Source organism: Rhinatrema bivittatum, chromosome 3, assembly GCF_901001135.1.
Source record: "Rhinatrema bivittatum chromosome 3, aRhiBiv1.1, whole genome shotgun sequence".
Lineage (NCBI taxonomy): Eukaryota > Metazoa > Chordata > Amphibia > Gymnophiona > Rhinatrematidae > Rhinatrema > Rhinatrema bivittatum.
In genome coordinates, this window is record NC_042617.1 from 111300938 (window position 1) to 111325606 (window position 24669).

The 24669-nt window shown below is 41.5% G+C and overlaps 1 protein-coding gene across 1 annotated transcript in view; it reads right to left on the reverse strand.

Annotated features, from left to right (window-relative positions):
* PLEK (pleckstrin) overlaps positions 1-24669 on the reverse strand; it is a 78353-nt gene that overhangs the window by 18619 nt on the left and 35065 nt on the right. Inside the window, exons 2-4 of the mRNA XM_029593587.1 lie at positions 16793-16948; positions 13659-13840; positions 3064-3155 (exon numbers count right to left, since the gene is read on the reverse strand). Of these exons, the coding sequence (XP_029449447.1) occupies positions 3064-3155; positions 13659-13840; positions 16793-16948 (430 nt within the window). The remainder of the gene's footprint in view (positions 1-3063; positions 3156-13658; positions 13841-16792; positions 16949-24669) is intronic.

The following is a 24669-nucleotide window of genomic DNA, read 5'->3' on the forward strand; positions in this document are numbered from 1 at the left end:
AAAATCTAGTTCCGTCTGATCATAGCCTTGTAGATTTTAACCATGTTTATTGTAATAAATACAGTTCCTGAAGCTTATTTCTCTGTATGTGTGTCTTGATTAGATTGTAAGCTTGTTGGGGCGGGGACTCACTCGTTTGGGTATCTGTACTAAATGTATTGCAATGTTTTAAAAAATAGCAGCTGTCGGTCCCCAGCTCCCATCCCTTACAAATCTTCCCTCATTGGGTAACCCCTTGTCCCCACTATAGACAAGATATACAAAATGATCAGGAGATGCATTTTGAAAGTTAAAAACACTGCAGTTTTATTACATGTTTTCATGTAGCACTGTAGAAATGCTAAACAGCAACAGTACTAATAGTAGAAGAAAAGCTTTGATATAGTAAAGGCTTACATACAGTCTGTCCTACACTATACCAGACAACAACTATTTCTGTGCTTTGCCCATGTTATTGGAATAAGCCGCCCCCAACTGGAATAAGCAGGCATGTAATTTGGAATAAGCTGCCCCAAAAAGCTTATATACAATGATAAAATGGATGGAAAGCCAGTGAAGGCCATGCATTCATTTATCTTTTGTTCCTCAGATTCCAGTAAGCACAGTTCATTGCAGATTCCAATCAGACATTCATACAAATTTCACAGATAAATACGTAAAATAACACAATCAAATAAAACTTAATCAGAGGCAAAGTTCATGTAGAAGATGGGTAGATAATGAAATAAAGACCATTCTGTAACTTAATTCAGATGATAGACAATAAATATCATGAACTATATAAATATATCAGTGAGAGCTTCATACACAGATGGGAAAGTCACTTAATATCTGTGAATCTAGGCCCTGTTATAATTTATTTATTTTATTTAAAAAATACTTCTATGCTGCGCCATCCCATGTTCTGGGCAGCTTGCAAAATTCACACACATAAAAGCATCTGTAACATAACGGTAATACAAAGCAATTAAAATAAAACACAGCAATATAATTGTTCTTTAGAATCTTTTAGAATGTAGGGACCTTACAAATGCCAGCTTTAAAAGTGCATGATTGCAAGACCGAAAAACACAAAAATCTTTCAAGAGTTTTTTTTTAAACTAAGCCATATTCTTCTTCAAGTTGCATGAGTTATCAAAACAGTCCCTCGTGTGAAGCCCATATCCACCCAAAGCTAGCTTGTTCTGAAACTGAAGTTCCTGGGGGAGGAGTTAGCTCTTACATGCATGCTTTTCAAATTTCAAAAGTACACACCCACACTTTCCTGGACAAAACACCTGCACAAGTAGCAGGTGCAAGTCTGTGCATGTTCTTTATCTTGAGTCAATATTCAAAGGGAACTTACGGTAGTTCCCTTTAAAAATTGGAATAAAGCGTATGGGTGAAAAGTACTACAGACTTTACAATTCTGCGCACAGTTTGTAAGTGGCCCCCCCTTAGTGCTTGCCTCCTTGATGTGCAGTAAGCCTGTTGTTGGGAGAGATGGTAGTTTAGTCTCCAGTATCATAAAGTGGTTTCAGGAGAAAGACTGTGCCAAATACATCATCTCAAATATATCAAGCATGTATCATGTATTGTCATTTGAAAAAAATACACAGTACAAAATATATTTATAGGTCTAAGAACTGACATTTGTGAGTTCAAACTTCGTTAACTGCTCCTTTCCACATACACACCCCTTGGGATATTTTATCAGTAGCCTTGGAGAATTGAACTATTAAGACACAAGAGTAAATATTTCTATAAACTAGAAGAAAGGTACTTGTGAACACGTTCCTTAAGAAGTAAAACTATGGATCCATTTCTTCAGTTCAGCTAATTTGCCTCATATAAATATACACAGAATATTGTTAAATGAAAAAAATCAAACCTTCAACCAGTAATATCTGTAATTGATAAAGACTTTAATGAAAAATATTATAGATAGTGAAGGTCCAACATTGACCTTCATTCTACTGTTCCTTTCTCATATATTTCTTTTAAGAAAGGTGTTGTCTTCTCTTCCAACCAGTTTGCTGTCTATTCTTCAGTGGAAATGTTTGAAAGCTTATAATACCTTTTTTTATAAGTAAGAGCTTTCTTTTTTCATCTTTTGTTACTGATGCACTCTTCTCTTTCCTTTAACTTGGTTAAGGAGTGCCCCCGAGTTCGTAAGGGAAGATGGCATAACACAGCTGCGATGGGCCAGTTTTGCATCCCCTCCCTCTGCAGGCATAGGCACACAATTCCTCGCTGTGCAAACTGGGTATAGAGGTGGAGCTGGTTATAACAGGGCATGCAAGGGATGCCCCTGTCCATCTCCGTGGGGATGGGGCCAGCTAAGCTGACTTCAGGGCTTAGAAGCTAGGCCTCAAAAATTACTTGCCTGTTTAGACATTTGGGCTCACTCTCCAGGGGTCAAGGACTCTGGAGTGGTGGAAGAGAGAAGGTGGAGTATACGCAGCTAGAAAAGGAGTCTATGGCTCTTGAGGACAGCCTAATAAGGAGCTTTTCTCTATCCAAACTGAATCAGTCATAAAAGCCTTTGCCTCCTGGAGTGGAACCAGGCAGGCACAAAGCTCAATGTATCCAGCCGACTCCCATCAGTTAGGGGCCAGCAAGTGCTATTGGCTTTGATAAATCAAGCTGTTGATTTGGGGACCAGTGGATTGCAAGGGCATTGAGTCTACAATGTAATACCATGATCTATGGTTATGATTAGTATGAATTCTACAGTGCAATGCCATTGGACCTTTTCAATAAAGCCCAATCTAGGGGTCCATTCATGCTTCTTAATGTTGTTAATCTTGCATTTTAATCTCTGAAAAATTGTCAGTTGTCTGACTAAAGTTATGGCCTTTTTGCTCCATACCTATACCTTCAAGTTTGTCTGGGAAGATGACTAGGGATGGAGATCAAGATAGGAAAGGAGAGGTAGGGCATGGAGTAGTCAACCCAACTGCATGTGCCCATGTTACATTGCAGAAATTAAGAACTACTATAGAGCTGCACAGTTACAACCTGGAACTTAAATTTCATTGGTTAGGACAGTTGAGAAGACAAATGACAAGGAGTCAACTTTACCTGTAAAGCAGTGATTAAACACTCTCCTGTCTTTTTCCAACCTCAGTTCTTTTATTCCTTTGTCAGGATCCTTCATTGAAATGTATAAAGCACTGCACACAAAAAGAATCATGACAATTATGAAGCATGGATTTCTTAACCATTTAGGGAGCAAATGTCACTACGGAGCCTAGTAGCAAAGTATGCAGATGCTTTTGTACCCATTTCACTTTAGCAAATTTTCCCCTGGTGGTTTCTCTTTGATTGTGAATAGAAAATAATCCATGTAGTTTGCAACTGGGATAAGGTAGAGGATACTGCATGTGTATACTGGAATATTCAACATACTGTATATGTGTGGTTTTCTTCCCTAACCAACTTACGACCCTGGGAATGCTTACGTTTAGCTACTTTGCGTTCAGCAGTATTCACTCGGAGGATCTTGGGAGCTAGGTCCCTTTGAAAATTGTCCTCCACATCTATTGTCCTCATCCTCACTGACAGCTCTTCTTTCCTTTCTTGGAGTGCTGCACCCACCATGTGTGGGCTGATTTTGACAGCAATGAAAAGACTCTCTGACAGTGCCTGACTAACTGAAACATATCATAATTCCAATGCATTATAAATTAGCAGCTTGTAAATAAGATCATGCAAGCTTGCACTTTTTTATAATGCAATCTTTCACAAGCTATTATAGTAATAATGTAAACCCAATTATCCCAAAATGTGGTGAGTTACTGCAGTTTCTCAGCTCTCCTATGTATGCTGTTTGCTTCAAGATAAGATTACATCTGGCAGGATGAAGGAGTTTGAGGAATTAGAAGTGTTTCCATTTATTCAGCTGCTATCCAGAGAAATAATGCCAGCCAAACCAATATCAAACTTTATCACGTTTTTGGACATTTAGAAGGTTGATATTCAAAAACGTTTGCCCAGATAATTTTTCGAGTTTCCCACAAAAAACTCTGAGCTTTCAATTTCCTGCCCTGCCAAGTCGTTACACAGATAAAATGTACCTGGGTAAAAAGAGGCAGAGGATGTGGCTAAATATTATCTGGCTAGCACCAGATTCACCACTATTCAGAGACACATAGGGGTAGATTTTCAAAGAGGTATGCGCATAAGATACGCGCGTACCCCCCGAAAACCTACCCCAAACCCCCCCTGCGCACACCGAGCCTATTTTGCATAGGCTCGGCGGCGCGAGCAAGCCCCAGGATGCGCGTAAGTCCCGGGGCGTGTGGGCGGTCCGGGGGCGTGGCTGAGTGCTCTGACACAGCGGCCTGTGTCGGGGCCTGCCGCATCGGCGTGCGTAAGTTACTACTGCCCGGAGGCAGTAGTAACTTCTCCGATAAAGGTAGGGGGAGGGTCTAGATAGGGCCGGGGGGTGGGTTAGGTAGGGGAAGGGAAGGGAAGGTGCGGGGGGGGGGGGGAGGTAGAAAAAAAGTTCCCTCCGAGGCCGCTCCGATTTCGGAGCAGCTTCGGTGGGAACGGGCAGCACGCGCAGGGCTCGGCGCACGCAAGTTGCACAAATGTGCACCCCTTTGCGCGTGCCAAACCCAGATTTTATAAGATACGCGCGTATCTTATAAAATCCAGCGTACTTTTGTTCGCGCCTGGTGCGCGAACAAAAGTACGCGCACACGTATGTTTTTAAAATCTACCTCATTGCCTGGTAAATCTGATTGGGGAAAACGCTATCTTAAAGCTCTTCGGATAACTTTACCTGGACACATTCAGTGCCAGCCTTATACAGCTGAGTGCTGCTGAATAGCCAGGTAAGATTACCTGGGTAACTTTCCCTCTCACCAGTCTGTTAGTTAAAGATCTCTTAAAAATCTCAGACTCTCAATCAACAGTGCACAGCCTTAAATTTGGGATGTTTTAGTTTTCAAGAAGATAACCACATTTGATTAACTTCCTATTTATAGATCACTCCTCACTGAATTCTAATTAAGCATTGGCAGTTAGCCATTGGAAAACTTGTCTACAGAAGTAAAGGGGATGTCAGGCAAAATAGAATGTAAATTTAAGAAGTAAGAAAGAAATCATAGAAAGTAGCTCCTTTCTGTTAGGAAGTGCTAGGAGAGCGGTTCCACTTTCCAGGGGATAGTGTGTTCTTGGACCATGGCTCAACCCCAGAGGGACTCAGAAGAGGTGCCGATGCAGGCGAGGCATGTCCGAGCATGGGCTGGACAGGAGCAAGGCTGGACTGAAGACAGGCGACGGAATCTAGAGCAGGAGCAAGGCTGGACTGAAGGCACTGACCCTCCACCGGACCTGCACATTTTGGGAAGACTAACAACGCAATGGTGGTCTTTGAACGGTCCTCTGACCATTCCAAGCCCTTTCGGACCTGCCGCTGGGTAACGGCAAGAAGCAACAGGCCGGACAGAGGCCAGGTGCAATCAAAGGACTTAGAACATGGAAGGCTAAGATGAAGACTCAGGCGAAGACACTTGGACGAAGACTCAGGAACAAGGTACTGAAAACGAAGGATTCAGGAACAAGGTTCAAGATCAAAGTCAAGTACTAGGTTGAGGCTGCGAAGCAGCGCATCCTACACAGCCCACCCGCGGGACTAGTCGCGGACTACGCTGGATGCGGGGCAGACTCCAGACGAGATAGTGGAGTGAATGAGAGGAACATGTCCCAGGAACTGTAGAGACCTGTGGCTGGTCGCGGACCATGCTGGAGCGGCACAGGTTCATGCAGGGTCTAAAACATGGACGGAGCAGGCACATGGAGGTCCGAGGATCGGGACAAGATTCAGGAGACTGGACCTAGATGAGACTAGCCTTCAAGCAATGATGACCCTCCAGAGGCTTGTGTTGCAGCTGTGAGGAAGGCCTTGTGCCACGAGGCGCCCTACTCAGCCCGCCCGTGGGGCTGGTCACGGACCACGACATGGCACGCCAGGAAGGGTGGATACGAGGAACCAAGGGTTCAAAACATCAAGGCTGGATCATGGGACATCAGGACTGGATTACGGACATCAGGAACATCAAGACTGGATCTCGGACATCAGGAACATCAAGACTGGATCACAGAACATCAGGACTGGATTACGGAACATCAGGACTGGATCATGGAACATCAGGACTGGATCACGGAATAACAGGACTGGATTACGGACATCAGGACTGGATCAGAGAACAACAGGAACTGGAAGACAGACATCAAGACTGACCATGGACATCAGGAACGGAAGACGGACATCTGGACTGGATCATGGACATCAGGACAAGACATGGAGCTCCAAAGAAGAACACAGGACCTTAAAGAAGCAATGGATCAGCGAAAACTCCTGGAGCGAAGGACAGGAACACCCAGGAGCAACTAACTCCTTGCAAAGGCAAAGCTGGACTGACACAGGGCCCCTTATATAGGGCTGAAGCTGGATTAGTTGATGACATCAACTTCGGGGCCATGGGACTTTTCCCGCCACTGGACCTCGAGGAGAGGCGCATGCCCGCGCCTAGGGGAATCCAGGAGAGAGCAGGGTTGTTGGTGGCGTCCCTGCCATGTGGAAGGCCCGAAGAGGAGCAGGGCAGGCTGCAGAAGCGGCTACAGCCGTGAAGAAAGAAGAAGGAGCGCAGGCAGCGGCAGAGACGGCATCTCTGCCGCTCGAGGACCCCGGCAGCGGCAGCAGCAGCGGCTCCTGCCGCGAAGATCAGCCGGGCAGAGCAGGAGCGGTGAACCCAGCCACGAGGGAAGGCTCCCGGCGGGGCACAGCCCTGCCGTGCAGGGCAGGAGAAGAATGCGGCTTCCGTGCCGCGAAGGACGGCGGTGGACCGCCATGCAGAGAGCAGCTGAGGGGAACGGAGTCAGGGGCCCGACTGGCCGCGAAGGTAGGGGGCCTGCCCTCTTTCTACCACTAAGGAGGTTAGAGGAAAGAAAGAAAGCAAAGGTATGCTTCTATGTAGATAACAATTTCTTGGACATCTAGGGGCAGATATTTAAAAAAAGTTGAGCTCCTAAATTTAGGTCTCTAACAGGGTCATTTTTCAAATCTCATTAGGGCGTTATCATGGGTGTTAGGGCCCTAATGCCTGCGATAATGCCATAACGTACGCATTATTTTTTGCATCGTGAGTGGGTATGCAAATTTTGAAAGTTTAGTCAAAGGTGAGGAGTTTGGGTGGGGTTTATGAAAATGAGGGGTGTTCAACATTGCATGCGATAGCGTAATGCACGTTATCATGCCGGAACTAACTACACCTTTTTCACCTTTTTTTCTGGTGTTAAGTGGTGCAATATGCCTGACATGGGATTTGCAATATTTATCGCAAATCCCGTTTCGGGCAGGAAAGGGGAGAGTAGAGTGGAGCAGAGGTCAGTAGAGAGGTAGAGGTAAAGAGAGAGAGAGAGCCTCTAGAGTGGCACCCATATTAGTCCATCTATTTATACCACTGTAGGAGGGTCAACTAGTAAATCAAGGTGAGGTTTTGATGGTGGTCTAGGGTTTGGGGGCCAGTTTTACATGCACAGTCAGAGTTACAAACAGCACAGTACACATCAGTGAACATTTGATGTGATTTGGAATGAGGAAAGGTACACAAAGATGAGATTCCTATAATGTAATCTCGCCCTAGCTTAATAGCACCTAGGTAGAGGACTGGAAAAAGCAAATGTTTAAAGTGAACCCGTTGAAAGTGTGTTGTGGCTGGTTAAACACAAAATTTTATGGCAAGTGCATTGTTTGGCTGCACAATATTAACAGGCCTCTCCAGCAACAGAAGAGAGAGCCAGGCCCTAGCACAAAGGGACTTTTCGCATGCGATCACTAAATGGGGGCGGTGTCAAGACCGGAACAGGAGGAGTCGGGGTGGCACCAGGGCGGACACCGCGAAGACATCGCGGACAGCAAAGACATCGCGGACAGCAAAGAGGTAAGAACCCTTTTCGCTGCCAATTTCGCGCCCAATAGCACCACCTTTTATGATGGTGCTATTAGGTGCGAAAGCTGGCAGCAATCGCACCGCAGAGGTGCGATCGCTGCCGGCTTTCGCAGGCCCGTCTCCCTGTACTACGTGATTCAGGAAGCTGCGGTAGCTTAGAAAATCTAGGCCTAAGTGCACTTAATTTTTAAAGCCTTTTAAAAGTAGCTAGAATATATGATATTGCAGTGCATTTAGGAGGTAATTCTCAAAGGAGTTAGGTGCATAAATATAACATACTACTGTAGCAATTTTCAAAAGACCACTTACACAACTAAAGTGCATTTACTCAAGTAAAACCCAGTTTTATGCATATAAATGCTTTTTAAAATCAGGCCCTAAATGCGGGTAAATGGGCTTCTGAAAATTGCTACAATTATATGTTAGATTTACATTTAAATTTTCCTTTGGAAATTACCTTATAAATTTGTATAATCACAGGGATTTTCACAGTTTACACAAAAGGCTCCAATTCATATTTTTAGAAAAACCTGACCATCCTCCCCATGCAGGATTAATAATTCTGAGAAACTGATTATATTCATATTTCAGTTAGCCCAATTATTTTATACTACATCTCACAACACTGCTTCTGGAAACTCCATTCGTTATCTTAATATGAAAGTCTTCTCAGTTTTCAAATATTCTTGTTTTAATTTTATCATTATTTTGATTTTGAACTCTACTCTTTCTCAGATCAGGTAAACATAAAACTGATAAAAAATAATTAAAGGAGGAGGAGTCTAAAGCAGTATCTTCATGTTATGAAGACTCCATATAACTTCTGAAGCTTGGATACTCAAATCAATAATTTCAACTTATGTACTGTGAATTAAGACTTTTGCCAATAACATGAACATTATAAGGTGAATTTTCAAAGAGTTCCACACATAAAAATAACATATGTACATAAGTAGCATGTACATGCTATTTTATATACAACCAGAGTTGGGATTCAGAAATACACACAGGCCCCCAATATTCAAAACATGCTTAATACTATTTAGCCAGATAAGTAGGATATATTCAGCTAAGTGGCAGCCGCTGAATATCTGGCTACATTTAGCAGCCACTATTTAGCCGGATAAGTCACTTATCCAGGTAAGTAATTAACCAAATAGTCAGTGGGCAGGCAGTGGGCATAACTGGGTGGTGTTACTTATACGGCTAACTTAGACCTAAATTCACAACTTAGCTATAAATATAGCAAAAATAGCACCCACAATAAAAAAAAAGGAGACATAGATAAGGTAATTTTCTTGATACTGCATTTATAGCTATTTACTGCAACTTTTATCACAGTAGCAAAGGATTTATCACAAATGGTGGTCTGGGCTTCTGGAGAGAGAGAGAGAGAGAGAGTCAGAATCTGTAGAGGCTCACAAAATAGTTAACTATTTATGCCACTGTAAGAGGGGGGCACTAGTAACTCAGGGTGAGGTTTGTGGGGTAAGGTGGGTTTTGGGGGGCAGTTTTACATGCACAGTCATACGTACAAAAAGCACAGTTACGATAAGTGAAGATTTAATGTCATTTGGAGGGATGAAAGGTAAAAGAAGAGCAGAGTTTTACACTTTACTCTCTACCTACCTTGATTGCAGTGAGCATCAAGCTAGGTAGAGAGAACATGGTACAAATCTACTTTTCTTTTACCTTTCACCCCTCCAAATTATATTAAATCTTCACTTATGGTATTTATGCTGTTTGTACGTATGACTGCATAAAAAACTACCCCCAAACCCACCCCGAATTCATAATGCCCTTTCTTACAGTGGTACAAACAGTTCAATTATAAGTGACCCTCCAAAGAGGCTCTCACTTTCTCTCCTTCCTTCTCTCTCTCCCTCCCCCCCCCCCCCCCCCCATACAGGAATTGGCGATAAATAATGTTTTGGCCCTAATGCACAGAAAAATGGTGTAGTTATGTATGGCGTTAAAACCTGTGTTACTGAGCATTACTTTATCGCACGCAACATTAACTGGTCCTCATTTCCATAAACTCCTCCCTCTTGAATATTAATTTTAAATTTGCATATGCATTTCACGATGCGGTATTTATTGCGTGGGTTAGGGCCCTAACCCGCACGATAATGCCCTGATGCAATTTGATGAATAACCCTCTTAGCTGGATAAGTAACAATATTCAGACTTATCTGATTAAGCTAATTGAAAAAATTAAACCTTCTCCATAGACCTGTTAAGCAATGCCGAATACAGGGATATTCAGCAGCATAGCCATACTGCTGAATATCCCATGTAAGTTAGCCATATAAGTCTTATCTGGTTAATTTACTTAGCCGGTTATATCTGAATATTGTCCTGACTGTAGTTGTAAGAGATATACGTGTATATATTACCAAACATATTCATGCACTTTTACACCTCCTAATTAATTTGCACAAGTGAAATTGAACTTCTCTATTGTGTGCAGTATTTGGGTAGGTTGCCTGGATGAACAAGTGGGGGCTCAGAGTGAAGCGCTAGAGAGTTTAGTTGTACAGGAGAAGGGCTTGGTGAACTGATGGAGGAATCAGTGGATTGGTAATTCCAACTACGTGCACAAGTAAGTATTTTCAAAATAGTATACACAAACTTTATAAAATACCTGCCTCCATGTGTAAATCACGTTTACATGTACATGTTATTTTTTTATTTTTTTTTTACATGCCTAAAATATGCATACAAATGTTTTTAAAATGGGTAGAGAAAGTATGTGCTTTCTTGCCTTGGAAATATTCACTTATACTGAAACACATAAATGCACGGTATTTTAGCAACTGTGCAGCTCTTACCGCACAGTTTATAAAATACTAGCATCACTCTCCATGTATCCAATTATGTGCGCAAATGCTGTACTACAGCATGGTTTGCAAGCTGGGCTCCCTAAGAATATCCTTTTGCAAGGGCTCATTAACTTCAATGGAACATCACAATATGGTACAAAGCAGTTACAATTTGCTATGGGCTACAAACATAAACACTTATTGATATTTTAATATTGATGAATTGTAATTGTTTTATCCATAACTCTCCATCCCCTTTTCTTCCGTCACATTTCCTTTCCATTGTTCATGCCCCTCTCCTCAAATTTTACTGGACCAACCCTATATTCCCTAGCAAACAAGCACATTTAATTCAGCAGTATAATTTTCATGCAAGTTGTACAGGAGTATAACATTGTGATATGTATATAAACATTTTCCTTAGCAAGTGCAAAAATCGATTGACTTTGATGTATTTCAAAGCTGAGGTTCATGATAACTCTTGAAATGTTTTCTTGCCAAACAGATGGGATACTTTGCTTAACTTAACTGACAGTATGGAATGAGCACAATTGTTTATTGCAAATCATACAGCATTATGGTAGGCTTTTAGGGCTCTCTGTGATTTTAATATTTAGGCTAATCAAGGGACTATGTTTTATCTACATGGACTTTTGAGAACTATCAGAGAGAGACAGAGAGAACGATTGAGAGAGAAGCTGAAAGAAAATGCCTACAAGAAAGCTCTTAAATTTTGATAGCTTTTCCAGTCTATAAACTAAGATCCTGGACATTTAATTTGGGTATTTAAAGACTTACCCTATGAACTGATCCTTATTGAAAATAGCAGCTCAAGTTCAGTTAATTGAATACAATAAACTAAGATGAATTTTACACATTTAAATAAAAACATCATGAAGTGATAATATTGAACGTCTCTTCTTTTCTGAGTATTACCACTAAATTAAAATGGCATGTCTTATGGTGAGAACCTGTTGCCTACATGTAACATTTCTCCTATTTTCTTTTGACCTCCTCAGCCTCCGTAAAAATGAAAAATGATATGCAATAGAAGCTCTATCTAACAAATAGACTGGGAAGCCAAACTGGAGGTGATTTATTAAACTGTGAAAAATGACTTACAGCAGTGATAACATACAGAATTTGAAATTCTACATGTTATCCCCCCCCCCCCTGAAAAAACAGGCACAATGAAGCCCACAAGCTGCATTATTTAATGGAAAGTTAGCTACACCTCAAGAGGTATTTATTTATTTAACAAATTTAAGGCCAATATTCAAACAGTCCTTAGTTGGATAAGTAGAACCTATCTGACTAAATGGCAGCTGCTGAATATCTGGCTACATTCAGCAGCCACCACTTAACCAGATAAGTCACTTATCCAGGTAAGTAGATAGCCGGATAAGTGGCTGCTCAGTAGGCAGATCAGGGCGGCGCTGCTTGCCAGGTGAACTTAACCAGATAAGTAGCAATATTCATACTTATTTGATTACGTTAACTAAATAAGATAGGCCTGCCATACATCAGCTCTAACTTAGCTGGATATAACTTATCCAGCTAACTTACATAGAATTTAGGTTTGAATATTAACCTCGTTATATGCTGCTTACTAGTAACAATAATAGAAGTGGTTTATAAACAGAAAACTTTCCTCAATGCGCTTGAAATATTTTCTTAAAGAGCCCAAGTGGCCAACAGACTCTCACCCTGTTGTTGAGTACCCCGTGCCACCTCCCTCCACTGCACCCTGAAGTGGCTGAAACGTTAGAAAAGAAATAAAAAATATAGACATGTTGTTCCTGGCCCCACCTCCAGTGACAAACCTCTCCCCTTTGTATGCAAAAGGTCACTTCCCCACCCTTAGTACTTCCTTCCCTTCCCCTTTCCCCCCAATCCCCTCCCCCCCCAGCACTTATATGAAGTTCCTGGCTGTCCAGCAAGTCCTGGAGTCCACTAGGATTGTAGGTCTGGTCATGCTATTTTCAAAATGTCACTGGTTGGCCTTAGACAGACATTTGGCCCTAGCACGTGATGGGGCAAATGTTGGGGCCAGCCACTTCAAGGTGCTTTGGGATGAGCGGCTGATTGGGGGTCTCAATAGATGGGCCTGTAAGGCCACTCAGGCTCTTTAAAAGATGGTGTACCAATGGGTCTCACACACTTGTAATACTCAGTACTGCAAGTTAATAAATTCCATGGTATTGCCCAGCCAGGGAAAATACCACAGCTTAGTAAACCTACCCCTATGAATCATATTATAAAGATTTGTCATAGCAGAAACAAGTACTATGCAATAAGGACTTTGAAAGATAAATTTAAGTTTGTCCTCACCATAGGATTACTATAATTGAGTTTGTTATAATGAGAGCTTATTTTCAAAGGTCAAAATAAAGGGGCCTATGTTCTAAGCTGTGGCAAAGTCCACTGCAATGGCCTAGTACAGTGAGACGTTTTTCTAGCAATACCGAGCCACTTATATAATATATAAACTAGTTTTGTGATGATTTTGTTCTGGTAAAGAACAGTTGTTATCACAAAAAAATCATAAGTACACCTCTATGAAGTAGTTAAGGTTAGCAGAAAATGGCCGTGCAACGTTCCATATATAAATGTCCTATGCACAAATTGCTAATGTGCCGATTTGCATGATTTTTCAGCATTTGCATGATTGTTGCAAATACCTTCATAAACACAAAATTATGCATGCAAATACAGCATCTAGCAGGTGTTAAAATTCACAAACACAATTATGCTTTTTGCTGTTTTATCACCATTTGCGAAGCCATTTGTGAAGCAATTTGCATAAGTCCCAAAGGCTGAACTTTCCAAATGGCTGCCAAACTACATTTTGTTTTTTCTACCAAAAATATGAAAGGAAGACAAACATACAGACCCCAAGTTGATTGTTTCAGGTAGCCTAATGGATCTCCTCGTAGATTTCCGAGCAAATCTTTGACCTCCTTCGATGCACTTAATTGCCCTTTTGACATCTCGCACCCAGGTATCCCTCTCCTCCAGGTAGGAAGCTTGGAAATAATGATCCTGCTGTTTTGATGTGCTGAGTTTGAAGACAAACTAAAACAGAGCGGAGACACCGTGACACCATAGACAACCACAAGCCACATAGTACTTACCCGAAGGAATGGTATTTCCGTATAACCTTTAGTTCATAGTGTGAAGGCCACTTAACTGCTTGAATCTAGCTAAAACTGAAAGACTCTAGCTGTAATCCATTACCCTTGTGGTCAAGATATCTCACTCATTCTTCCACTTGTATGGCTTTTTAACATTCATTCCCAAATATTTTCAAAAATTCTTTTCAGATTTTCCATTTTGAGTTCGGCATTTTTCTGAAGTTTGTAGTCAGCAATTGTCACTCTCCTTTTGGATCATGGACTGGGTGTTTAGTTGTGGCTGGAGTTGTGGCAACTCCAGTCCTTAAATATAGTAAGCTGACTGGGTCTTCAGGCTATCCACAGTGAACATGCATGAGATGTATGGAGGTGCTGCATGCAAATATAGCTCATGAATATTCAGTGCAGAGATCCCGAAAATCTAATCAGCTTGCCTATCCTTATGGTAGAAAATGTTCTAAGAAGGATAAAGATATACTGAATGGACACAAAAAATAAAATATGGTAGCCTTCGACCCTACCAAGACTGACAAGGATAAGAAAAATACTTTCCAAATTAAATTATATTAAAAAAAACAAAAAAAACCCTTTCTTTTCAAAGAATGGTGGTGGCGGAGTAAGTGCAATGTCTTCTTAATCTGCCACTGCATTACTGAGTGAGTCTATTTAAATGTATTTTTTAATTACCAAACAGTGTAAACAGAGTTAGCCAAATTGTATCACTTTATATAAAGAGATTGTGACAGAATCCATGGCAATTAGTGATTCTACCTTTACGCTTTGTTTTAACCCTTTTCTACAGCTTTTTCACCTTTTGTGAGTCATCCCAACCTTTCTTAGACACACAAAATGTAACAACACTTTCTCCTTTCAGCTTCTCTTCCATACTCAGAATGCAATTCAAATTCTCTGAATTCAACTAAAAGAAAAGCCTTTAGTCTCTGTCTTACCAAGCAGGTCTCTCTTTTTGTATAGTGATACTGCTATTGTCCTTTACAACACTGATGATTATAAGTCGGAGTTCATGGCAATTTTTCTGTACAGACACTTTTAAATAAGACATAATTACCCCTTTAGCTAAGTAAGCTAGTCCTTTTTTTCATTTCCAGATTTCTCAGAATTGTTTTAAAAAATATGTCTCCATAGGTAGGCCTTTATAACATTTTTTCAAGTTGTTTTTGCTTTATTAGCACTGCGTGCAGCTTGAGATGTGAGTCATAGCTTCAACTCCACTGACTTGTGTTTGGTTTTGGCAGCTCACTCCATTTTTTTTCTATTGGCACATCTTTAACTTAGAAATTGTCTTCATCTTTTGATTTTGCATCAATTATATTTCACAGCACAGAAGAGAGGGCAGATTATTTTGTTCCAGGTACTTCCTGGCTCCTGAGAAAACCAGGGAATCAAATCTTTCTTTGACCTTAGGGATTTGAAGAAGGTGACTTACACTATGCTGACTCTTCCAAATAAGGCAGATTGGTTATCTTCTTTGGACTCATGATGATACATATTTCTGTCTGAGGGTTTCTTAGATTTGTGGTAGGAACAAAGCTCTGCCAGTATTATGTTCTGCCATTTGGTCTGCCATGAGTTCCACAGATATTCACCAATGGTCTTGCTGCTATCAACGAATGGGCTGGATTTTCAAAGCTCTACGTGTGCCGGGCCTATTTTCAAAAGGCCCGGCAACGCGTGTAAAACCCCGGGACATGTCTAAGTCCCGGGGCTTTACTAAAGGGGCGGTCCGTGGGGCATGGCGTGGGCAGGGTCAGAGGCTCCCGGCACAGCGACCATTTGCCGCTGTGCCAAGGATCGTGCCCCAGGGCTGAAGTAAGTTTTACAATAAAAGAAAAAAGAAAAAGGTAGGGGAAAAGGGCAGGTGGGGTGGGGGTAGGGAAGTTCCCTTCGAGGCCGCTCCGATTTTTGGAGCAGCCTGGGAGGGAACCGGGGAAGGCAGCGTGCCTCGGTACGGACTCAGCACGCGCAAGGTGCACAATTGTGCACTCCCTTGCGTGCGCCGACTCCTGATTTTATAACATGTGTGCCCATGTTATAAAATCATGCATACATGTGTGCACGGCGGGTAGCACGTGCATATGCATGCCTGCGCGTACATGTGTAAATCTACCCCTATATTTGCACATCTATTATCCCTGCATGGATGACTGCTTGATCAAGGGCACATCTCAAGCATGGACAGAAAGTCTAGTGCAGATCACCATTCAGGTTCTACAGTCATTAAGGTTTATCATCAGCATCTCCCAAATCCATCTAAGCTTATCATCTAAATTGGAGTTTATAAGGGCTCTGCTAGACATAACTTAGACCAGGTCTCTCTCTCTGAAGATGGAATCCAGGACATCATGAACTCCACAAGGAAGATAATTCAGAGTTAGCAGATCTCAGCTTGCGCCATACTAAGAATTCAATTCAATCCAACTTTATTTATAGTCAGCTTTTCCATGTCAGCTCAAAGCAGCTATAATAGTATGCTACTGAAATTAAACTAGGGAGCAGAAGACCTGACTTGGGTATTGAACCAAAGCTTTCTCTAGTAACATCAGTGTGCCATCAGGCCAGGCCAGTTAATTTAATACTGAGATGAAGTGCCAAGCAAATCTGTCTCATCTAACTTACAGCCAGCAGCATAGTGCTTTATGAAACTTATAATTAATATACCAAACAGTTTAGAATATAAAGCAGTTTTTTCCAATTGTATTTTAAAGGAATGCTTTGATACAAAATCTGCCTTGGTAGAAAAGTAACTTAATAGAAAAGTGGAGAGTTCCTTTACTATAAATTCAAATTATCAATATGTGATATTACTTGAATCTTCATTTTTAACTTACTGCTTGCAAGTTTTTAATGACAGTACAAAATAGAAAGTATTTACCATTCTTTTAGCAAAATCTTGACAGGGACTACTAAGAGTGCTTCCTTTCAACGGGATCATTCCTTTTGGACTGTTGTCACTTTTCTTCTTGTAGAACTCAATCCCATCTTCCAGTAGGACTACCCACATTGGCTTCCATGTATTGAACATGCTACCCTGCAACAAAACAATTGTAGAAGTTTTTAATCGGGGGATTTGCTGATTCTATTTTTCCCAATAAGTAGCAGTCAAGACAGAGAATCCAGTCAGAACAAAAAATTATTTAATTCAATACAAATGGTTGTATTCAAAATATATACTTTAATTCACCTTTGAACTTTCCTCAACTTGATGCTTCTAGAAATTTAGCATTAGTATTACTGCAGCACAATATCCAGGAGAATTGTAGGAGGTTGGATAACACTATTTATTTTTCACCATCAACATATTAGTGACCTGGGAGAGAATTGCAATCTTTACTTTTTCAAACATATAAGGAATGCTCTATTGCTAGAACAAATGAATCAAACCCATGATGTTTTCACTAGCCAGGCAAATTTTATTTTTAAATAAATACATTTAATTTTAATACATGAACTTCTCAAAGTCTCTTTTGCCGTCTATGTTTGTCTTGATTAGATTGTAAGCTCTATTGACCTTATTGTCTTTTATTGTATTTCCAGGTATGGAGGAGATCAGGAGAGTGAATGTACACAGGGAGATTTGATTTTAAAATCTCCACTCATACTTATTCTCATGGACCCAGTACACATGAATAGTAGATGCGGTCCATGGGTACTTTTATATCCGTGGACTTTGCAGGTTGGATTTTCAAAGGTAAACTCAGTGGAGAATATCCCACTGAATATGAGCTAGCATATCAGGCCAGCAAGCTGTGTGGGGAAACTGAAACTTGCCCTCTGAATGTGTAAGTTCATGCAAGGCATTTCGGGAGCAATAATTCAACTTCCTGCATTGATACAAACCCTGTGGATACTTTTTGCCTGTGGGCTTTGCACCAACAATCAAAACAAAACTGCACAGGTAGTTTTGCTTTGATTACTGCTCTGGAAAATTTGCATCTGTTTTCCTTCTGGTTAATTTTTCCATTGGTTATAGTGGAAGTAATTTTCAAAGGAGTAACGTGCATAGATATAACATACTATTGAAGTAATTTCCAAAAGCTCATTTACGCTCTTAAAGTTCACTTACGCACATAAAACTTATTGACAATTCAATAGCATATATCGTAACAATTTTTTAAATCTCACTTATGCTCTTATAGTGCATTTACGCATGAAAACCCAGTTTTAAATATAAATCCTTTTGAAAATTACATCCTATCAGGTGAATTTTCAAACAATGAGCACATAAAAATTAGCACTTGGGCGCATAAAATAGCACATATGTGGATATACACCCATAAATTGGGGTCCGCAAGTAACTTTGCACATGTAAGAAAGGAGCTTTCTGGGGCAGGGCCAACAGTTATGTAAATAAGTTGTTATTTTAAAAACTTGTTAAAGTGACACATGTACTTTTTTTTACTTGTGTATATTTACTTCAGCTCAATATCTGGTGTAAATGATCATAAACATCGTTAAAGTGAAAAAATGACTGGGTCGAGGGTCTGGGTACAATGGGGGGACTTAGGCTGAAGAGCCAGGAGGGTCTTCATGAGCTCAGATGGACTGGGCAAAATGGTAGACTAACTGGTAAAGCTGCACGATTGCTATAAGATACCTGACTTATGCATGTAAAAGCCAACTTAATGGGACTTAAGAATCAAATTAATACAATTAAAATCTGCATGCATATCCTTTTAAAATTGGAAGTACAAATACACAGGTATATGATTTGCGCACACTTATCTGGCTATTTTACAACTTATTTGACGAAGTTGCGCCTATCCCACTACTTAGATGGACAAATTTGAACTTATTGGGGTAAGTAGCAGCACTTATCTGCTATATTTTGATTTATCTGGCAAAAAAGCAGCAGGTCTACATAGCCGGATTAGTCTGAAATGCGCTACTTGTCCATCTAAATAGCGCTTTTCGAACTTATCCGGCTCCATGCTGCTACTTAGCCATATAAATCGGCATTTATCTGGATAAGTCCATACTTGCATGGCTCGTGGTTTTACATATGCAAGCATGTGTACACATATGTACTCATATTTTATAATTTGTGCATATCCTGACTGCACAGGTTATAAAATACAGTAACAACTTTGTATGCACCCATATAATACAAGCAAATGGCTGCATGCTCGTAGTTTTGATTACAAAAAAACAATGCATGATGTTTTATAGCTCGCTCTCTGTTCACCCCCAGGATAGCTTCTCAACAATGCAGGCAAAGTTTCCCACATTATGGAATGTTGTGGGTGATTTTGTCCACGTAAAGGATCGGCAGTTTTCAAAGCCTCCATTTCCACAAGTAAAATGCTAATTTAGTTTTGAAAATTACTTAGATGGGGGTCAGTAAGTAAATCCATGGCTCTAGCACTAAACGTTCAAAAGGGAAACTTTGACAAAATGAGGAAAATAGTTAAAAAAAAAAACCTGAAAGGTGCAGCTACAAAAGTAAAGAGTGTACAACAGGCATGGACAGTGTTTAAAAACAGCATCTTAGAAGCGCAGTCTAGATATATTCCAGGCATTAAGAAAGGTGGAAGGAAGGCCAAATGACTGCTGGCTTAAAAAATTAAGAGAAAGAGGTTATTTTAGCCAAAAGATCTTCAAAAATTGGAAGAAGGATACATCAGAGGAAAATAGGATAGAGCATAAGCATTGGCAAATTAAATGTAAGATATTGATAAGACAGGCTAAGACAGAATTTGAAAAGAAGTTGGCCATAGAGGCAAAAACTCATAATAAAAACGTTTTAAAATATATCCAAAGCAGAAAGCCTGCGAAGAAGTCGTTGGACCGTTAGATGACTGAGAGGTTAAAGGGGCACTTAGAGAAGATAAGGCCATTGCAGAAAGACTAAATAAATTCCTTGCTTCAATGTTTACTGAAGAGGATGTTGGGGAAATACCTGTTCCAGAGATGGTTTTCAAGAGTGATGAATCAGATGAAATGAACCAAATTATGGTGAACTTGGGAGCTGCAGTAGGCCAGATTGACAAACTGAAGAGCAATAAATCACCTGGATCAGATGGTATACACCCCAAGGTTCTGAAAGAACTCAAAAATTAAATTTCAGACTTATTTGTAAAAATGTGTTACCTATCATTAAAATCATTCATTGTGCCTGAAGACTGGAGGATGGCCAATGTAACCCAGATATTTAAAAGGGGCTCCACAGGAGATCCTGGAATCTATAGACAGTGAGCCTGACTTCAGTGCCAGGAAAAATCGTGGAAACTGTTATAAAAAATAAAATCACAGAACATTTAGTAAGACATGATTTAATGCGACACAGCCAGCATGGATTTACCCAAGGGAAGCCTTGCCTCACAAATCTCCTACATTTTTATGAAGGGGTGAAAAAACATGTGGACAAAAGTGAACCTGTAGATGTGGTGTGTTTGGATTTTCAGAAGGTGTTCAACCAAGTACTCATGAGAGACTTCTAAGAAAACTAAAAGTCAAGGGATAGGAGGCAATATCCTTTTGAATTGCAAATTGGTTAAAAGACAGGAAACAGAGAGCTGGATGAAATGGTCTGTTTTCACAGCGGAAAAAGGTAAACAGTTGAGTGCCTCAGGAATTTGTGATAAGACTGGTGCTTTTTAAAATATTTATAAATGATCTGGAAAGAGGTACGATGAGCGAGGTGCTTAAATTTGCGGATGACACAAAATTATGCAGAGTAATTAAATCTCAAGCAGATTGTGATAAATTGCAGGAGGATCTTGTGAGACTGGAAGATTGGGCGTCCAAATGGCAAATGAAATTTAATGTGGACAAGTGCAAGGTGATGCATATAAGGAACAATAACCCTTGCTGAGTTACATGATGTTTGGTTCCACATTAGGAGTTACTACCCAGGAAAGTCATCTAGGCATCATAATGGATAATACATTGACATTGTCAACTCAGTGTGCTGAGGTGGTCAAAAAAGCAAACAGAATGATAGGAATTATTAGGAAGGGAATAGCGAATAAAATGGTTGATGTCATAATGCCTCTGTATCGCTCTATGGTGAGACCATTCTGTGAATACTGTGTGCAGTTCTGGTCACCGCATCTCAAAAAAGATATAGTTGCACTGGAGAAAATACAGAGAAGGGCAACCAAAATGATAAACGGGATGGAACAGCTTCCCAATGAGGAAAGACTAAAGAAGTTAGGGTCGTTCAGCTCGGAGACGAGACAGGTGAGGGGGGATATGACAGAGGTCTACAAAATCATGAAAGGGCTTGAATGGGTAAATGTGAATCAGTTATTTACTCTTTCAAATAATACAAGGACTAGGGGGCACTCCATGAAGTTAGCAAGTAGCTCATTTAAAACAAATCGGAGAAAATCCTTTTTCACTCAAAGTATAATTAAACTCTGGAATTCATTGCCAGAGGATGTGTTTATAGCAATTAGTATAACTGGGTTTAAAAAAGGTTTGGATAATTTCCTAGAGCATAAGTCCATAAACTGCTATTAATTAATAAGGATTAGTAGCTTGGGATCTATTCACTTAGGGGCGGATTTTCAAAGGGTTACGCACATATATTATGCATGTAACCCCGAAAACCCGCTCCTGCGTGTGCCAAGCCTATTTTGCATAGGCTCGGCGACATGCGCAAGCCCCAGGACGTGCGTATGTCCTGGGGCTTTGAAAAAGGGGCGGGGCCGGAGCCTCCAGGCACAGCAGCCATTTGCCGCTGTGCCCGGGATCGTGGGCTGGCCGTCGGCCGGCATGCACAATCTACGTCTGCCAGGAGGCAGGCGCAACTTATAGGACAAAGGTAAGGGGTGGGTTTTAGGTAGGGCTGGGGGGTGGGTTAGGTGGGGGAAGAGAGGGGAAGGTGGGGGGCAGAGGGAACAGAGGAAGGCTGCGCGGCTTGGTGCACACAAGTTGCACAATTGTGCACCCCCCTTGCGCACGCCGACCCTGAATTTTATAACATGCGCGTAGCTGCACACACATATTATAAAATCGGGCGTAGTTTTTAAAATCTGGCCCTTAATGTTTGGGTACTTCCCAGGTACTTGTGACTTGCTTGGTTACTGTTGGCCACAAGATACTGGGCTTGATGGACTCTTGGTCTAACCCAGTATGGCATATCTTATGTTCTTATGTAACATAACATAAGAACATAAGAAATGTAAAGCTGGGTCAGACCGAGGTCCATCTCTTTGCAACTCAGTTTATCAAAATGTAGTTGGATCATAGTAATAATAAGTGTTCCTTCTTCTCTCTCCCATTTGACAGCTAATATGTAATCCAGGCATCAGAAAAGCACTGCCAGATCATTTAGTTCAGAAATGGCTGCATGTATATTTCTAAACTAATATAAATCACAAACCATATTGCACCTTGGTTGAAATGCATAACACTCCGGTTACAACATCTCAGAACAAGAAGGTGCCAGCATTTGCCCCAGAAATAGATCAGAAAGCAGAGTGACACTGGATGCCTTCTCCTTTCACTGGAGAGCCAGATTTCTCTATATATGTCTTCCAGTACCAATGGTGGAAAAATCTTTAGTAAAACTCAGAAGAGATCAGGAGACTATGATTTTCATGACGTTCTCTTAGCACAGACATGTTGGGTTTCCAATTCTTGGCAAAGTTCTTTTCTAGTTCCCTTTTATGTCTGAAGATAACCCCTTAGCTAGGGAGTTCCATCATCTTACTGAAATAAAATGTCTTTAAAAACCATATGGGTAGATTTTCAAAGGCCTATGCATGTAAATGCCGGGGTTTATACGCGTGGCCGGGCCTTGCACGAGCCAGGAGAATTTTTAAAGAGGCTCGGCCACACGCATAAACCCCAATACGTGCATAACTACCAGGCCTCTTCAAAGGGGTGGGCTGGGGCGGTGTCTGGGCAGGGCGGGGTGGGGCGGTGTCAGGCCAGGACAGCGCCATTGATCACTGTCCCAAAGACTCATATACCGGCAGCTGGCTGGCATGTGCAACTTACTTCAGGTCCCCAGGCTGAAGTAAGTCCTAAAGCAAACAAACAAAAAAAAAGGAAGGGCTTAATGGGTGGGGAGGAGAGGGGAAGAGGGAAGAAGTGTAGGTAGGGGGGTAGGGAAGTTCCCTCCCAATCCGCTCCTTAATTGGAGCAGACTGGGAGGGGACGAAGGAAGGTCCGAATGCATTGCCACGTGGAATTTGCATAAAAATTCTCCCCCCTTGCGTGCGGATTATAAAATCTGGCATGCATGCGCGCGACCCAAGGATTTTATAACATGTGTGCACCGGCACACGCATGTTATAAAATCAGCACGCGCATATAGAGATGCGCGTACATGTTTTAAAATCTACCACATACTGTAATAATCCAGTCTTTTTTCTTTGATTTGCCCAAATACTTTGTATTGTGGGAAACAAATTCTAAAAATAGATTTAATTTGGGATAGCAACATTTTGTCTTGTTTGTTCTGTGGGTACCCAGGGTTAACATACTGCAGAAAAGATTGGGTTGAGGAGATAAAAAAACAAATACTCTTATTAAACTCTACAATATAATGTAACTTAAAAGATAATGAAAATGATACACTAAAGAAAGCTATTTCCTGAAAATGGAACTTCCTTTTTTTAAATTGCTTTCATTTTTTGGCCTTTTTCTTTTTTAGGATAAATGGTTTCTTTTCAGGAAAATGTAAAGCACTGAATATCTTGGTAAAAATACAGAAAGAGCACGCTTTGGATCCTGCAGTTCAGTTTTATATGTATAAATGGTACAAACTTAGGGGCAGATTTTATAAAACTACACGCGCGTGTACTTTTGTTCACGCACCAGGCGCAAACAAAGGTACACTGGATTTCAATAGATATGCGCGTAGCCGCATGTATCTGTTAAAATCCGGGGTCGACGCATGCAAGGCTGCCCAAAATTGGCAGCCTGCGTGCGCCGAGCCGCGCAGCCTGCCTCCATTCCCTCCGAGGCCGCTCTGAAATCGGAGCGGCCTCAGAGGGAACTTTCCTTCCACCCTCCGCATCTTCCCCTCCCTTCCCCTACCTAACCCTCCCCCCCGGCCCTATCTAAACCCCCCCCCCCCACCTTTAATCCAAAAGTTATGCCTGCCCGATATTTTCAAACTCGTCAGAAATCGGGGGCTCCCCGAAACCGATAGGAAAACCCCACAAAATTGTTCGTGGGGTTCTCTTATCATTTTGGGGGAGGGTGGGAAAAGTGGCACACAAAAACAATCCCTAAACCCACCCCGACCCATTAAAACACATCCTTTAGCTTCCCCCACCCTCCCGACCCCCCTCCTCTTTGCCCTTACCATGTGACAGGGTATCCGTGCCATTGGCTGGCCCCTGTCACATGGTAGGAGTAATGGACGGCCGGTGCCATCTTTAAAAATGGTGCGGGCCATCCAGTGCTCCTACCATGTGACAGGGGCTGGCCAATGGCACGGATACCCTGTCACATGGTAAGGGCAAAGGGCCATCGGCGCCATTTTGATTAGTGGCAGCCGACGGCCCGAGAGCGGGAGATCACTCCTGGGACCCCCAATGGACCACCAGGTACTTTTAAAAGTTTGGGGGGGGGGGCAGGAGGGTGGGAGAAGCTAAAGGATGTGTTTTAAAGGGCCGGGGTGGGTTTTTTGTTTATCAGCTCAGGCGCAGCCGATAAAAAAAACCCCGATCAGACTGCACGAAAAAGATTTCACTATAGTTCCCAAACCCAGAATCGGAACCGATTCCGGTTCCGATTCACATCTCTAATGCGGATTACCATCCTTAACCAATTTGCCTTGATTCTTTTGAT